Source organism: Ursus americanus, chromosome 7 (genome assembly GCF_024610735.1).
Source record: "Ursus americanus isolate L20-20 chromosome 7, mUrsAme1.1.p, whole genome shotgun sequence".
NCBI lineage: Eukaryota > Metazoa > Chordata > Mammalia > Carnivora > Ursidae > Ursus > Ursus americanus.
The window spans coordinates 27865525-27884059 of NC_142133.1; the positions used below are offsets into that span (position 1 = coordinate 27865525).

Sequence of the window (18535 nt, forward strand, 5' to 3'; positions counted from 1 at the left end):
GAGCAAAAACCAGGCTTACCAAACAAATCGCCTATGCCCAGAGCAGGTCACTTCGGGGCTTGCCAAACTAGCCACAGGGCTTGCGCGCTCTTCTTCAGAGCACTTCTCCGATTTGGGGCAGATGAGTCACCTGCAGGGTTTGTGAAAGCGGGGTCCACGCCCAGCGTTTCTAACTCAGCAAGTCTGGAGTGGGCACGAGGATTCGAGATCTAACACGCTCTTGGGTGTTGCTGATTCTATGGGTTCCAGAAGTGTAGCTGCTTGGCTATTAAGACCATAACTCCTACATAAAGAGGGATGCCTGTATTTCAGATTTTCTATATTTTCTGTTTTTTTTTTTTTACTGGAGCAAAAAAAAAAAATGCAGATAGACAAAAATGAAAACATGGAAATTAACCATAATCCAATGATAAAACCACAGTGAGCAGCAACTTTTTTCCTACACTATAAATTTGTATAAGTACAGATTTTCTGAGAATAATGATTATATGAGGAACATTACTGCATCTAAAAAGATATTTATACCTTCAATTCCCTTATATCAAAATCTATATAATAAAATTTGCTTTGGGGCACCTGGCTGGCTCCAGTAGTGGAGCGTGCGACTCGAACTCGAGGTGGTGAGTTCAAGCCCCATGTTGGGTGTAGAGATTATTTAAAAATAAAATCTTTTAAAAAAACAAAATAAAATATGCTTTGAGTTTAGAGCTATAACAAAGTTTATTTCTCTTGATAATACACTGAATATTTTATAATTAAAAACAGTCTTAGAAAAGCTATCTCCAGCTATTTAAATAAATGTAAATAGGCCACGGCCCTGTTAAAATGCTATTTAGGGTTGAACTGTAGAGCTATTATTTTGGAAAAGCCTCAAAAAAAAAAAAAAAAAAAAGCTTACAGTGTAGGAGCTCTGTCAAGCTGTAGAGTTTGCCCATAAATGTTTCCTTTCATAAATTCGGAGTAATGATCAAGAGATACTAAAGGTTTTCACTGTTTATAACCCTTTTCTCTATTAGGTAAAGTGGAGAACAGCCAAGATTAAGAGTGGAGTGCACTTAGAATCTGCTTGTCCAGGACACCTGGGTGGCTCAGTTGGTTAAGCGTCTGCCTTCGGCTCCGGTCATGGTCTCAGGGTCCTGGGATCGAGTCCTGCGCCGGGCTCTCTGCTCAGCAGGGGACCTGCTTCTCTCTCTGCCTGCCGCTCCCCCTGCTTGTTCTCTCTGTCAAATAAATAAATAAAATCTTAAAAAACAAAAAGAATCTGCTTGTCGGTCACATGTGGGACAAGAGTTAGAAAAGCAGCCCAGACCTCCTGGCATGTGACGGTACAGCCTTTGGATGTGGCTGTATCACTTGTGGACAAAAAGATTATATATTAAAAGGAAGACAGAAAAGAATTAAAACAACTAGGTCACTACAGTAAAACACAAAAGTATAAATGAAGAGTCAGAATCTCCACAAAGGGCCAGGCAAATAAAAATAAATCTGCAGCGACTGTTCTGAATAGTGAACTTGAAATTAAATTCAGGAGTCCCTTAAGCAAGGGTGGCAGCCGGTGGTCCCTGAAGGCCATCTTTAGCCACTGCCCCAGGCGAGGAGGCTCACCCTCACCCTCAGAGGTGCGTCCCCGAGGGCCAGTCATGCTGTTGGCCATCTGCATACAGGGCCCTCCGGTTTTCTCTCCTCCCCACTGCTCTGAGGCACACCCAGTCAGCACCCAGGCACATAGCTGTAAGTCGTCCCTTAAAGGCCGCCAGGAGGGGAGGGCACCAACAATGGGGGAAGGCCGTTTTCTCAGCCCTGGAGACCCTCCTGAAAGTGCCCATGCCAGGGCTTCATTCCCAGGGATTCTTCCCTCCCCCCACAACAGAGAGAGAGAGAGCGCGAGTGTCAGCAGGCACATGAGTGTGTGCACACGAGCACGGGGAGGAGGGTACAGAGCGAGAGGAAGACAGAAAATCTTAAGCAGGCTCCACGTTCCGCACAGAGCTCCAGGCAGGGCTCGATCTCACAACTCCAGGATCATGACCTGAGCCAAAATCAAGAGTCCGACACCCAACTGACTGAGTCACCCAGGCGATCCTCACCCCCAGGGATTTTTAATTGATCTGAGACAGGAACCAGGCAGCACTTTTGTTTTGGGTTTGTTTTGTTTTGTTTTTTAAAGATTTTATTTATTTATATGCCAGAGAGAGAGAGAGTACAAGCAGAGGGAGCGGCAGGCAGAGGGAGAAGCAGGCTTCCCGCTGAGCAGGGACCCCGATGTGGGACTCCATCCCAGGACCCCGGGATCATGACCTGAGCCAAAGGCAGAGGCTTAACTGACTGAGCCATCCAGGCGTCCGCAGTTTTGTTTTTTAATGGAAGTAAAATACAAAGACAAAAAAGTACACAAGTGATAAGTGTGCAACTCCGTGAATTACACAATGTATATGTATTTTTAACGTGTATAACCATCATTGAGGTACACACACACACATACACACAGAGCTGGACATTACCAGCAACCCAGAAGCCCTTCCTGTGCCCTCCCTGTAACTACCCATTTCATCTTCTCTAAAAGTCCTGGCTTCTAACACCATAGAGATTCACGATTTTCCTGGTTTTCATTATTTTGTGATATCTCGTGTTTTGAGGGAAATCTTTTATGGCCGGTTCCTCTCCCTGAATGCTGTACCTGTGAGATTCATCTGTGTGGTTGTGGTCGTAGTGTTCAAATTTTTAATACGGTTCAGTATACCGTTATATGGATATACCACAACTTGTTCATCTGTCCTGCTGTTGATGGGCATTTGAGCTGTTTGTGGCTTGAGCAATTGCAAAGCATACTGCTGCAAATACCTCTGTACAGGTCCCTCGGTGCCCATGCGCTTACGTTTCTCTTGGGTATAAACCTAGGTGTAGAATCGCTGGATCACAGGGGGATGTTGGTTCAACTCCAATAGCTACTACCAAACTGCTTTCCAAAGCGGTTGTGCAAATTGCCACTCCCATTAGCATGTTTGTGAGTTTTAGTTGCTCCATATCCTAGTAGGAGAGCAATATTTGTAAAAACTACCTGGGGGCTCTGCTGTGCATCAGGTTGAGAACTACTGGTGCCCGCGCGTGTCAAATACTTCGGCAATGGCAGAAGGACATACCGCCGGAGCCCTGGAAGAGAGGGGGATACAGAGTGATGTTTTCACAACCACCGGAGAAGCAGACAGGACAGATGTTTTTATTCCTATGTTGCTAATGAAGACACAAAGACTCAAAGTTCATTGACTTGCCAGAAGTAATACAGCCATAAAACCCAGGACTCTTGATTTCTATCCCTTTGTATGTTCCAACGCACAACACGACAGTATTCATTAGATGTCCAACATACTGAGGTTTGGGCCAACTTCTCTGTTGTCTCCTGTCCCGGACTTTAAGAAAGAAGAGAAAGTAGAAGTCTCTGGTCATGACTGTGAGAAGCACACACACTCTTCCTTCAGGCAGGGATGTGAAAGAGTAAACCTGCCGTTTCGGTGCCTGGGAAGCTCCATGACCAGAAGAGTGGTTGGTCCCCTCAGAAGCAATGTGGCCTGAGCTTCCCTCTGACTCAGCGCTTCTCTATCCTTGCTGGGAGACCTTGGGCAAGGGACTCAACCTCTGAGTCTCAATTTCCCCACTGGAAAAATGAAAATGATAACTTATGTATGTCTCATGTTTTAAGGAATGAACACCATATATAAAAACCTAATCTGTGGGGCGCCTGGGTGGCGCAGTCGTTGGGGCATCTGCCTTCGGCTCAGGGCGTGATCCTGGCGATCTGGGATCGAGTCCCACATCAGGCTCTTCCGCTGTGAGCCTGCTTCTTCCTCTCCCACTCCCCCTGCTGTGTTCCCTCTCTCGCTGGCTGTCTCTCTGTCACATAAATAAATAAAATCTTTAAAAAAAAAAAAAAAACCTAATCTGTACAAGCATTCAATACAATGTAGATATTTCTGAACGTTACCAGATTGAGCCCATTAACCCTGCATCTTCCCTTTCTCCTTCCTTACCGGATCTTTCCCACCAATGTACAAATGCCGTTATTTCTCCTATTTTTAAAAATCTCTCTCAACCCTACTTCCTCCTCTAGCTTGAGCCCCATTTCTCTCTTCCCTTTACAACTAATGGCCTTCAAAGCATTGTTTGTACTCACTGACTGCAATTCTTCCTCTTCATGTGTTCTTGAACCTTTCCAACAAGACTTTCACGCCCACCGCTCCACTGACACTACTCTCTTCAAAGTCAACAGTGACTTTGACTTCGGAGGAGTCTCAGTCCTCATTTTACTCATTCTGTCAGCAGCGACGGGCACAGTTGCTAGCTCCCTCCTCCTGGAGAAGTCCTCACCTGGCTTCCAGAACTGCCCGGCACCATATTCTTCCCCTTCTCCTCATTGGCTGGTCCTTTTGTCTTTTCTGCTTGTTTTTTCCTTTCTCCTCAGTCATAAACACTAGACTGTACCAGGGCTCATGCCTTGGACTTCTCTTTTCCATCTACTATCATTTCCTCAAAAATCTCATCATTCCTTGGCTTTAAATACCATCTATTATTCATTGATGACTCCTAAAAATTTATTTTCAGGCCTAACCACTCTCCTGAATTCCAAAGTCATAAACCCAACCGCCTACCTGTGCTCTCCATTTGGATATTGAAAGGGATCTAGAATGTAAATCCCCACCACTAAATTTCTGATCTTTTCCCCAGCCTGCACCCCATTAGTCTTCCCTCTTGGTTCACAGCAACTCCCTCCTTCTAGTTGCTCAAGTAAAAGACCTTGATGTTCTGTGTAACTCCTTTTCTTTTCCTCACACCCCACAACCAATCCATTAGCAAAACTTTTGATTCTATATTCAAAATATGTCCAGAATCTCACCACTCCTCCATTTCTGTTACTACTTTGGTCTAAGATACTTTCCTCTCTTCATTGGATTGTTCCAAAGGCTTCCTAACTGGCCTCACCCAGTCCTTCACAGGTTACTCTCCCACAAAGCAGCCAGAGGGATCCTGTTAAAACACAAATCCGATCCTGTCACTCCTTGGCTTAAACTTTGTAGTGGCTTCCCGTCGTATTCAGCATACATCAGCATATAACAAGAGGCCTCCATAGTCCTCCACCCACACACCACACTTCTCCGACCTCACCTTCTACTCGTTCTTGTGCTCATACTGTTCCAGATTCAGTCACATTTGGCCTGTTTGTTGATCCCTAGACTTGCCAGGCGTGCTCCTGCCTCTGGGCCTTGTCATTTGAATCTTTCCAACCAGGTCCTGCCTGGGCCGAGAGTGCTTCTAACCCAGATATTTTCTCCTTCCCATCTCCTTTCTTTAAATGTCACCTTCTCAGGGGGGCCTTCCCTAAACACCTTACCTCACACTGTACCCTTCTTTATTTTCTCCCTAGTACTTCTCACCACCAAACACAAGACACACGCATTGCTGCTGCTGTCGCTGTGATTTATCCTGTTTATCGGCCCGTGTTCCCGAGTAGAAGGCGCAGGGACCCAGGGCAGGGATTTGGCCGTTTTGGTTCACCCCAATTTCTCCAGCGGCTGCAGCGGTGCTTGTCTATCATACAAGCTCAGCAAATACTGGTTTAGTGAATGAATTAGTCCCTACTCGCAAACGAAAAAGAAAATAGACATCCTTGGTAAAAGAGATCCTGGGGGAAATCCTCAAGAGTTCTCTGGCCTCTTAGAGAGAAATACAACTTATCAGAAGGGAGAAATAGTTTTGGTTTTCCCCTTTATTTCTGAAAGTTCTGTTTAAAACAAACTAGTCATGCCTGCCCCCAGGAACGCCTTTCTGATCTTTAATATGCCTGAAGGAGAGCACAGAAAAGGACGGAGAGTAGGAGCCTATGGGAGGGGCGAGGAAAGGGGGGAGGAGAGCAGAGGAAGACAATGAAGGGACCAGGGCTCCAGGGAACATCTGTGCCACAGAAACTAGACTTGCCCTGGGTCTTTCTGCCTCGACTAGGCCCTGAAGCAGCCTTTCTGCCTGCCTCTCTGATCCCTGGTCCTTCCCAGGTTCCTCACCCCTCCCAACAACGAATCCCTCTGGCCAGCTGCATCACTAATGGACAACCTCCCCATTTAAAATGTCCATCATGTAATGGTGTGTATTAAGAAAGAACAAAAAGCTACTTAGAGCCCACGTAAACACCATTTCTCTCAGTAGAGTGGGGAGAGGGTGGGAGGGATACTGACTGCCCCGGTGCTGGATAAAGACGGGGCACTTGGCCTTCCTGACTCGCACACCTCCATGATAAAAGAATGGCCAGGGGCGCCTGGGTGGCGCAGTCGCTTAAGTGTCCGACACTTGGTTTCGGTTCAGGTGGTGATCAGGTCATGAGATTGAGCCCCGTGTCAGGCTTTGCGCCTAGCGGGCAGTCTGCTCGGATTTCTCTCTCCCTCTGCCCTTACCCCCCCAAAACACACCCCCCTTAAATAAACAAACAAATCTTTAAAAAAAAAAAAAAAGGCTGGCCAACCCCAGTGTTCCAGCAGGACCAGCTAGCAAAGACAGATGGGCAGCCACTCCCACCTGACATGATTTGCGAGGCACCAAAAGGCTGTTGCACTACGCACCTGCCATAGCATGTGTCCTTCTCTGACGAGGACTGCTTTTCCTTCCTGCTGTGTCGCCAGGAGTTGCCTATCAAAGCCCCAGATGTGCCGTGGAAGGCAGAGAGTCCCAGCCAAGAGTCGCTCACACTTACCAGTGCAAGGGTGCAAATGGAGGCTTATAAAATACATGTTTAAATATTTAAAAGTCGTGAAACAAGCCAACAAACTGATGAAATAGGTTCCATTCCTCCCACCCTGACAAGCACCTGGAAGGCCGGGTTCAAACTTGGAATTCTCAGATTCTTTGGACTTCTCTGCCAGAGCTGGTGGCGCATGAAGGGCCAGCCTGGCTCCCAGCCCACACGCAGCTTCCCTTCTGCTCCCAGCCTGGCTCCATCCTACACCACGGGGGCCTCCTGCACATGCATGTGGACACCCCAGTCTGCACCTCCAAGTCCTGTTCACCTCCCCAAACAGCTGCCCCTTGGCCACCTTTGGCTTTGGGGTACCGTACGCAGACTAGGGGCACAGTCTTCCTTGAAGAGGACCTATATTTGGAAGAGGCCTGTAGGAGACCTGGGGCTCTCTGGGGCCTCAAGTGCCTGGAATATGCTCTAGAACAAGAGCACGGGCTCTGCGACAGGAAGAGAGCATGTCTCCTCGGCCCTAAGGATTTCTTGCCCCTGGGGAGGCAGGGCAGGAGCAGCCCTTCAAAGCACAGGGTTCAGCATGGGGCCCCTCATGCCTGGTTCTAAGGGCTATGTTTCCCAGTGCCGGGGAGGGAAGGAGAGGACACAGAAGTAAGAAGGAGGGAAAAGGGAGGAATATGTGGCCAACATGAGATGCTGTGTGCAGAGGGGCACACAATGAGGAGTCCCTGGGCAGCCAGGGGTCCACCTGAGAGTGGGGGAAAGGAGAGTCAGGAGAGGAGGAATGGGAAAGCAGGTGAGTGGGAAGTAAAAAGGCACTGAAAACAAACCTACTTTATAAGTAACCTTGGGTGTATTTTATTTATGTAAGTATAATGTGGCTTTTTTTTTTTTTTACTGAACTATTCATTATACTCCCCAGTTCATGGCACATTATCACCATCATTATTTTATCATCGGGTGGTAAACAACCAATCTTGTTTTATGTATGTATTTATTGCATTTCCTCTCCATTCCCCACTCCCTGCCCCCCATCTCCACTGGCAACCATTCTGATATATTAGAGAGTATTTTGTATGGAGAGAGGGCCCTTCTGGTTCCTCTCTCTTCAGCTCTGGGTGTGGTAGCCTTGTGTCTCAGCCACGCCTCAACCAGGAGATCATCCCTCTGCAGACACCTGTTATGTCTCTTTGAAGTGATCATGTATCCTCCATGTCCAGGACGAGACCTAGACAGCTGTGAATTTGGAGCCAGAGGCCTTCAGCTTCTAGTCCTGGCTTTGCAGGTGACTGTGTCACCTACTATCCTTTATAGCATCTCTTGTGTTCCAGCATCCTCCCACTCAAGGCTGCTCTTAGCTCACACTGCATCTTCATGCAAATTAGGAAAGGGTGCTCCAGACAGCCAGACAGAGCCCTGCATGGAAGGTGTCCGGCCTGGAGAATGGGGTACCAGCTATTTGCCACACACCCCCACCACAACCTCCACAAGCTCAGAAGACTGTCATTCCCCATCAGTTTTCAAACAAGCTTTGTCCCTCTTGAAAAACCCTCCTCCCGGACACCCTCCAAAGACTACCCCAAAGCTCGGTTCCCCTTCTCACCCTTCAATAAGGTCACCACGTGGCTGAATCTAAGGGGCAGTTTTTGTTCTCATTTTATAGGCCCTCAGGAAAGTTTGACCCTGCTGATCACTCTCTCCTTAAAATGATCTTCCCCTGGCCCCTGTGGCACCACACACTCCTGGTCCCCCTCCTTCTCTCTCTGGCTTCTCGATTTCTCTGCCTGGGGCTTCCTCCTTGAAACCACATTTTAATGTGAGCCTTCCTCAAGCCTCCGTCTTGACCTTCCCCTCTTCCCATTCTAGACTCTTTCATTGGTGCCAGTTTCCACAGCCAGGGCGAATCTTATTCCTGTATCTCCTATTCACCCCAGGAAGGAATTGTCTAGAGCACCTCTCCTGGCTGTCTCTCCACAACTTACCACTCTGCTCCAAAGACCAAGTAATTTAGCTGATGGAGAAGGTTGAGGAAAGACTGCACTAGTTCTGGTGACAACATGCCTGGGTCTGGCAACCCCCCAGGAGACCAGAAGGCTGGCAACGGGGGTGGAGAGGTTCAATTCAGGGTGAGGATATGAGGAAGTCCAATGATGGCTGCAGATTTCCAGCTGCATTTTCCAGTTCAACTTTATCAGCAATAAAATTGGTCTATTGATCCCTAGAAGCATTCTGATCTTCTCAGTTGATTCTGAACGTGGGTGAGGGAGGTTGGATTTGTTTCCTCCTCACTGCCAAACACCACACATGGCCCACAAACCAGAAAAGCTTAAGGAATGGGCGCAAAGATAGGGTTTTGGAGAAATAAGATATACCCAGAGAGAAGGATGCTTCAGGCATGGCTGGGATAGGAGGTATCGGTACTTTGTAAGCACAGGACTTCTAGGTCCTTGACTGCTTTAAGACACAGCAGTTTAATGAGACTGGTGTCACAGGGCTTCAGCAAACCCAGACCTTTGCAACCTCAGTGCATACAGGCCATGCAGGCTTTTGCAACTTACAGATCTAAGGAGGTGCACCCAACATGGAGATTAGACACTTAAAACATGCAGAGCTCCAGGGAAAAAATTCTTTAGGCATTAGTGGTTGGGAAAATTTCATGCTGCTCCTACCATATTTCTTAGCCAGGAACAGCCTAAAGGAAGCTATTTCACATGAGACTTCCTGTAAAGGGAGCTAGGTACCACTGGCACGAGAGCTGTGGTTCTTTTTTTTTTTTTAATATTTTTTTTTATTTATTTATGTGACAGAGAGACAGCCCGCGAGAGAGGGAACACAGCAGGGGGAGTGGGAGAGGAAGAAGCAGGCTCCCAGTGGAGGAGCCCGATGTGGGACTTGATCCCGGAACGCCGGGATCATGCCCTGAGCCGAAGGCAGACGCTTAACGACTGCGCTACCCAGGCGCCCCGAGAGCTGTGGTTCTTGAACTCTAACATTCCTCAGACTCGCTAGCGAGTTTCTTTATTTTCCTCTCCTGGGCTCCCGCCCCCTGATTCGTATGTCTGGGGCAAGGCCTTTGGATGAGCATTTCTAACAAGCTCCCAGGCGGTGCCCGTGCTGCTGAGGACCACTAAGAACACTGGGTTAGAACGTACTAGTCGTGCGCTTCTAGCTTTAGGTGCATTAAATCAACTACCTCAAATGCTCTTCCTCTTTGCTACGTTGACCTGAACCCAGTTTTCGGGCCAAGCAGTGACCTGTGGTGGAATTAACCTCCTGGTTCCTTAAGGCTTACCTACAGACGCCTACAATCCCCCTTAAGCCCCCCCTAGTGGATCACAAATCCTCTAGATTTTGTTACCTAAGCCTCGCCATGGCTTTGATCAGAGATTTAAATAAGGGCCTTATTTGATGGCCAGCAGGCCATCTTTTGGGGCATTAATGAAAAATATTAATAAATCAAAGGCTCAGAAAGAATAGTAAAAGGCGGGGTACCTGGGTGGCTCAGTCGGTTAAGCATCTGTCTTCGGCTCAGGTCATGATCCTGGGGTCCTGGGGTTCCCTGTTCAGTGGGGAGTCTGCTTGTCCCTCTCCCACTCCCCCTGCTTGTGCTCTCTCTCTGTCAAATAAATAAATACAAAAAAAAAGAATAGTAAAAGGCCTGTGCCAGGAACATACTGTCTCCGGGAATCAAGGAGGAGCTGGATTGGTTTAGAAACCAAACTCTAGTAAGGCTCTTCTGAACTCTTCTCTCAACTGGGCCCTGACTTCTGGGCTTCCATGTTCATCTCTACATTGTCCAATTTTAGCAAGAATCCTGCTGACTTGGTTTAACCAGAACCCCACCTCCCCTTGATCTCTGATCAGGTTCCTCATCCTCCAGCACCCCCAGGTGATGTCTGGTCTCCCTGGGCTGCCTTCAGCAAGAATCCTGTGAGGTAGCCTTAGCCAGAACACCCCCCTTACTCCTGATGCTTCCTCTGAGTGATTTTCCATCCATGGCCCCCCTCCCCACTCTTTGGCTATACATTCCCATTTGCCCATGCTGTATTCTGAGTTGAGCCCAGTCTCCACTTCTGCAAAACCCCATTGCAGTGGTTCCTACCCCTGAATAAAGTCTGCCTTACCATTCATTCTCTAACAAGACTTATGAATACTTTATTCTTTAACAAAACTTTGATCCTGAAGTCAGAATGAGAGCAGTCGGAGAGAGAAAGATAAATAAAGGAGTCAGGATGAAAATGGAGCAGGTGGTCAGCTGGGGAAGCCCGAGGTTCAGCCACAGACATACCTTGGTTGTTTCCAGCCAGTGTCTATTCTGATCATCCAGCACCGGGCCTTACCAGCACTGCCATGTGGAAAGAAGGATTTCCGTAAGAGACAGGTTTTGATCATGGACGTCAGGCTAGTCCAATATGAAAGGCGAAATGAGATATGCTTGGACCTAACTGCTCTTAAAGAAGGTGTTAAACACCTTTTTGTTTGTTTTGGTTATTACTAGACCAGAAAGGTTGACTAGGATCCAGGAAAACTCTCATAGAGGGAGGTGAAATTTCAGAGAACAGACTGGAGTAATCTAGAACCCGCCACCCCCAGCCAGGGAGTACAGTTCTAGGAAGCTCTTGAGAAGTGTGCTCTTAAAAGGTCAGATAAGGAGTCAACAATAAGTTTAATTGGGGAATCACCCTTTAAAGATCGCAACAGTTACAAACAGGTAGTCGCAACTATGGCCAGATTTGAGGGGGGAGGGGGGAGGTCTGGGAAGATGAGCACAGAATACTTCTGGCATTCCTAGTGAGCTTTGAGGTGGCTCAGTTATGACGGGAGACAACACAGGCCTGGCGTGTGCCCTGAGGGAACCTACCCGGGAAAATTCTGGAGGAGGGCTTTCAAGAAAGGCAAAGGAAGATGAAATGAGCTGCATGCAAACCAGGCAGGACAGTGGTAGAGAGAGTCCAGGCCTACGTGAGATACTGGTCCAGGACGCTAGCGCCATCCACGAAAGAACACCCACCCAAGAGGAGAGATAAAGGAGGACAAGACCCGTGTCGACAACCGTATTTCTGGCAGACCCAAAACTTCATCACTCCACATTGTTCGCTGGGGTGGACCCCACAAGGCAGAGTCTAAGGAGTAGATCAGGAAAGCAAACGTCTTGACTCAAAAGCAAAGGGAAGGAAAGAGTAAAACACTAATCGATACAGCAAAAACAGTGCTTGCCGACATGATGAAGAAGGAAATGATCAACTTAAGAAGCAAGTTACGATGTTAAAAATGGGGCTGAGTTTTCCTAAAAAGAGGCGTGGAACGACAGGCACACAGATCAGAGACACATCCCACTTTGCAGAAAAAGACAGGACAGTCTCCACCACCTACGGCACATCTCGAACACCCAAGAGAAGGGCAGTGCTCTGTGGCCCAGTGCACGGCAGAGGGGTCTGTGCTCCGTAGCCCAAAGAGCCTCAGAGCCACCACCGCAGACAAACATGGGCCGGCTTCCGTTCTCGGTTCTGGCACAGCCTGGACAAAGACCTCACGGAGCATATACTCGCCAGCAGCTTTGGCTGAGAAATCTGCTATGACCGGTTCTCCAGATTAAATAAGTGAGGAAAGTGCTTTAGGAGGCGGGTATCACAGTCCTAGGACCTTCCGGGCAAGAGGCCATAGCTCCTAGGGACTCGGAAAAGCTGATAAGCATTCAGGGATTTTGCAAGGCACAGCTTTGGTTAGCTTGAAATCTTCCACGGTGGGAGTACTTACACCGAGGAAATTGGCAAATGCTATAAATCGGGGTCTCTCTCGCTCTCTTTGTCCCCCACAGGGCGCCCACTCATCAGCACACCATCGCAAGGGTTGCTCACAAGAAGAAATGTGGCCAAGTCCTGGTTTTGACAGAGACACGGGGGAAATAAAAATTAGGGGTTTTTAAATATACAGAATGGGGAAGAAAGGAAGAAGTTCTAGTAAATCCTGAAGCATCATTAAAAATTTCTAAATTTTTCAAGAGGGTGGGAAGGTTTCAATTTCCAGATATGATATGGTACACGTAGGCCACAATTAACCTCTGGATGAAAGACTCCCGACACCAAAAGGTTCACAGGTCAAGCAAGCACTACAGCAAACTGCCATGGAGACTCAGAGGCATTCAGACAAGGCTGATAGCAACAAGATTTTCTCTTTCCTGTTTTCTCAGTCTTCCTTCCCTCAGAGACTGCTAGGCCTCTGCCTAGGTTTCCAGCCGGCGCCGCTACTACGTATGTGTTCTGTGGACCTTATTTGTATTGAAGTCGATACTCATCATGATTTTGGCTGCCCATCACCTGCCGCCTCTTCCCCCTCCTTAAGGGTCTTGGTGGGAGGCAGAGTCTATCTCCTTTAATAGAAGCAGAAAATGCCATTTACTCACTTTCCAGCTTCCCTTGCAGCCACATGACAAGGATGCAGCCACGTGACCAAGGCTCAGTCTTGGTCACACTCACCCAGAGTGTGAGACACACTCATCCAGACACTCACCCAGTGAGACACTAGACACACTCACCCAGAGCTCTGAATCCCGAGTCAGTGATGTACAGACACGGGCCTGGCGGAGAATTCTCCATGCAGGTGGGTGCCCAGCTCAGCTGCAGGCAACCGTGTCTTCGTGGGGTCAGTTCACAGGGCACACTACTTAAAGCCAGGTTTTCCAATCGTCCCTGCAATTCCCCCAACTCTCCGAAGAACTATCAATAAATTCCTTCTCTGCTTAAATCAGGGAGAGTCCGTTACTACAGCTCACAACTGAGAATCAGGACGGATACACCTGGTCTAAATGCTACAGGGCCCAGCAGATGGGCTCATGTTAAGTTTCTCAGGTGTAGGGCTGGTGCTGGAGTAATTGGCTAAGTCCTGTTAACCCTTTGGGTTCCAACATGGAACATATAAGAGACGTTGGCTGCAACCACGGAGGGGACCCCTCTCTTCCCAGGCACTGAGTTCAGTGAGGCTGAACAGGACGAGTTTGTGTAAGACTAGCTGTGCGCTTCCGTGTCTGGGGTCTTCATCTTACAAGAGCGTGGAGATTCGGTCTGGGAGCTTTCATTCCTCCGTGGGGATGTGATGCTGTATTTCAGAACATCGAAATACCACCACGGGGGGCGGGGGGGAGAGAAACTGCCAGTTAAACTTTAACACAACGCTTGTCACTTAAAACGTTCATCTTAGACTTACTTAACAAGCTCCTTTAGACTTACTTAGACATACATTTTTACCATATGTTGTTCTTGTGCATACATAAAAAGGAAAATATGAGCAAAATAACTTAGAAGTTATTTGTATTCTTAGAAGCTCTTTATATTCAGAACCCAAATATTCTGGATCATGTTTGTTTTCAGAGTTGGAAAAGAGCTTTTAGTGAATATCATTTTGCTTTTCTCTTAAAGGTTCACACAAGTCTAGAACATACTCTGCACGCAGATCTTTTTACATGAAGACCTCCATTTTACAGTGTTCCCCCTTCTCACATTTCTTCCAAGCTTTTGGTTTTGAAATAATTTTGGACTCACAATAACCTGCAGAAATAGCACAAAGGTTCCTGTGTATCTACTACCTCGCTTCCCCTAAGGTTTCGAATCGCTTTTTAAAAATTGAGATATCATGCACATACCATAGAATTCACCCTTTGAAAGTATACAATTCAGTGGTTTTTAATATACTCACCGTCACCACTATGTATTACAGAACACCTCCATCACCCCCAAAAGAAACCCTGCACCCATTAGCTGTCATTCCCCAGCCCACTGCCCCCACTCTCCTCCACAACCACTAATTCACCTTCTGTCTCTATGGCTGAGCCACTTTTTAAATCAGAGTGGCCTGTGTGATCTCAGACAGTGTCACCTTCTATGTCATCAAGAGCGCTGGTGATGGAGCGTTTTACAGAAGTGCTCTGCTCTGTCTGCTGGGTCTTCCTCTAAGCTGCTGAGACCCATTCATCCAGTTTTGATGCACATAGCAGGCAATGACACCACCATTGTAACAGCTGCCTGGGGAATGAGATTGTCATTTGACTCTCCATTTTAGAGAGGTTAAAATGTGAAAAAAAAAGTTTACCTCTTAGTATTGATGAAACACTGTAATGGAAGGTTACATGGGACATTTCAATTTAATTGGTGTTGCATCCCTGTCAAACATCATATTGTCATATGTTTATATTGTCATCTGATCCCATTGTATAGCTTCTGGTAAACCAGTTGGACAAAACAACTGAGCAAATATGAGATAGGAATGAGGATAGTGATCCTCTTTTCACCCTAGGGTGCAGTGGGCATTTAATTAAAGAACTGTTCTGCTCCCATTTCACAGCCTTCTTGGAGTAAAGGCTAAACTACCCACTGATGGTTGAAGAAGGGACCCAAAGGAGCATTGGATGGTAGGGTGCCAGTGTAGAGGTGGGAGCCATACAACAGCTTTCCAATCCTCACCTCAGGGAAGTTGTCTGCCATACCTGAACCACCGAGTGACACCTCTTGTCCTCTCTCCAGTCCTTACTAACAACATGCTGGTGATTTTCTGATTGGGCATTCCCCACCCTTTTCTGCTCTGCTCTGTGCCTGGGCAGGCTGACCACTATGGACTGCATTCCATGGTCAGTATAGTCCCCTAGTTTCCTGGGGGTCTGGCCAACAGGAGTGAGTTCAGATGATGGGATGGGCAAGTAAGCAGGTGTTTATCTTCCCCCGCAGCCTACCCTCACCCTGGGGGCAGTCAGGGCCAGTTTTGGCACTGGCTCCTTTCCTCTGCCACATTCCTATTGGGCAGCACCTAGGCCTTGGCTAGAGCTCTCACTGAGTTCTGGTAAGAGCTCCCTTCTCTGATCCTCACTACAACTTCCCTGTGTGGAGTTCCTGGATGCTTCTACATCCTTCGTTGGTACCCTTAACCTTGCCCATGCCTCTGTAAATAATCCCTTTGCTATATTTCCCTCAATTACCTCTTTGAGTATACCATGTGTTTCCTGCTGAAACACTCAGTCCTTGCCCCAGGAGGAGTGACTCCCACACAGCTTAGTGCCTCTCCTCTTCTCTGTCTGGATCTGTGCCTCCTGCAGCAGGGACCCAGTCCTCTCTCCCACATGGCACAATTTTGCTGGGCCAGGCTCTGTTTCTGCAACAGGGAAGTCTGCAGTTGGAGGCCAATAGGTTTAAATTCAGTGGAAAGATATTTAAAAACCCAGTTTTGTCTACTAATCAAAGCTGTATTCTACAACCCAGTTTAACCAATTAAAAAGCTGAGATTTTTAAAAATAATAAAAAATTAAAAAGTTGAGACTTTGTTCCCTTAGAACTATTTCTCTGTTCCTCTGAATTCAGAAGATAGGGGGCATTATTCATGGGTCCCCTTAAATCCCACAACCACTCCCAAATTTATATCTCCAGTTTCAGCTCCATATAGAAAGCTGTATTGTTTAGCAAGCTGCTCAGAATAAACATACCCATGCCAAACTCTTGATCTTCCTCTTTCTACAGCAAACTTCTTCCAATGTTCCCTATCTCATTCTATCGTACCACTCTCCACCCAGTTGCTGGAAACCTGAAAGTCATTCTTGACACCTTCTTCTTCACCCTTAAATATACAAATTTTCAAACACTATAGATCCCCCACTATAGAGTTATAGGAACAGATCATTAATCCACCCATCCTCTTTCCATCTGCTACAACCTTGGTATAAGCCACCATTAACTCTTGCCTGGACCATAATAATGGTTTTTTTAAAAAGTCTTAAGGTGTAAACACAATACAAGAGACAAATTTGCCCACTTTCTAGAATCTCAGATGTATCATGAAGCTTCCAGGAAGTTCAAAACAGCTAAGAAACATTCATTCTAGTATAGAATGAAGTCTAGTCATTTTTCTAACAGTAAGTGACATATTTTTATTTTTACCTTTATTTTTTAAGTAGGCTCTACACCCAACGTGGGGCTCAAACTTATGACCTTGCAGTCAGGAGCTGCATGCTTCATTGACAGAGGCAGCCAGGCATCCCAAGGGACATATTTTTTTTTTTTTTTAGATTTTATTTATTTATTTAACAGAGACAGCCAGCAAGAGAGGGAACACAAACAGGGGGAGTGGGAGAGGAAGAAGCAGGCTCCCAGCGGAGGAGCCTGATGTGGGGCTCGATCCCAGAATGCTGGGATCACTCCCTGAGCCGAAGGCAGATGCTCAACGACTGTGCCACCCAGGTGCCCCCAAGTGACATATTTTTAAATGAAAGCACCTAACTAGTATCTAAGGACCTTAAAACAATAAAAAATAGCTGTCCAAGTGTTTAGAGCTGTGGGAACCATGACAGGTGATGCTCTGTGCTCCAGGTTTGCAAATGCTCCCTAGGTTGAGAACTGAGCCAGATCTGGTGGTCATCAATAACATCATTATTCTTGAAGGTACATAATAAGGAAGACAACTTTGACCCCAGGATCCTTCAGGGCTCTCTACCTAAGTCCGTTGCTATTGTGGGCTGAACTGTGTACCCCAAAAAGATATGTTCAAGTCCAGTACCAGCAAATATGCTCTTATCTGGAAATAGCGTCATTGCAAATGTATTTAGTTAAATGAGGGCATACTGAATTAGGGTATGGCTGGTATCCCTCTAGGAAGAGGAGAAGAAACACAGACACAGATAGAGAGGGAAGGTGGCTACAAGAAGACAGAGGCAGGGATTGGAGTGATACTGTCATAACCCAAGAACACGTAGGGCTACCAGATGCTGGAAGAGGCAAGGAAGTATTCTCCCCCAGAGCCTCTGGAGGGAGCATGGCTCTGCCACATTGATTTCAGATTTCTGGCCTCTAGAACTATGAGATAATACATTTCTGTTGTTTTAAGCTACCCAGTCTGTGGTACTTTGTTACAGAAGCCATGGGAAACTAATAAACCAGCCTTTAGGAATATAGTCCTTAAGGGGCGCCTGGGTGGTGCAGTCGTTAAGCATCTGCCTTCGGCCCAGGGTGTGATCCCTGCGTTCTGGGATCAAGCCCCACATCAGGCTCCCTGCTCCGCTAGGAGCCTGCTTCTTTCTCTCCCACTCTCCCTGCTTGTGTTCCCTCTCTCGCTGGCTGTCTCTCTCTGTCAAATAAATAAATAAAATCTTAAAAAAAAAAAAAAAAGGAATATAGTCCTTAAGAGCAGCAATTGGCAAACTATGGTTCATTGGCCAAATCCAGCTCACTGCCTGTTTTTACACAGCTCATGAGTTAAGAACTCTTTTTTCTTCAGAAGAACATCTGCAGTCAATTTGAGGATAGAGAATATTAACTTTGAACCTCAGTTAAGTGAAATGTTATCGCTGAAAAAAGAATTCAGTTTTTGTCATCAATAGGCCTGTATTACAAAAATAATTATAGTCAATTACTATTATGTTATTTTTTTAAAAAAGATTTATTTATTTTGGGGGGAAAGGGTCAGAGGGAGAAGGAGAGAGGGAGAGAATCTCAAGCAGACTCCCGCCCTAGGAAGCACCTAATCAATTTTCCGTCTCTGTGGATCTGTTTTTCTAGACATTTTATATACATGTCCCATGTTACTTTTCTATACTTGCTTGCATTGATCTTAATTTTTATTTCATTTTCTTTCAATACTTTAAAACAAGAACAAGGGGCGCCTGGGTGGCACAGCGGTTAAGCGTCTGCCTTAGGCTCAGGGCGTGATCCTGGCATTCTGGGATCGAGCCCCACGTCGGGCTCCTCTGCTTAGGGCCTGCTTCTTCCTCTCCCACTCCCCCTGCTTGTGTTCCCTCTCTCGCTGGCTGTCTGGACTCTCTCTCTGTCAAAT

The 18535-nt window shown here is 46.8% G+C and overlaps 1 protein-coding gene across 1 annotated transcript in view; it reads right to left on the reverse strand.

Annotated features, from left to right (window-relative positions):
- Nucleotides 1–18535, reverse strand: part of LOC123785954 (uncharacterized) — a 54915-nt gene that overhangs the window by 12860 nt on the left and 23520 nt on the right. Inside the window, exons 2-3 of the mRNA XM_087863426.1 lie at nt 10223–10346; nt 3059–3150 (exon numbers count right to left, since the gene is read on the reverse strand). Coding sequence (XP_087719552.1) covers nt 3059–3150; nt 10223–10247 — 117 coding nt within the window. The 5' untranslated portion in view covers nt 10248–10346. The remainder of the gene's footprint in view (nt 1–3058; nt 3151–10222; nt 10347–18535) is intronic.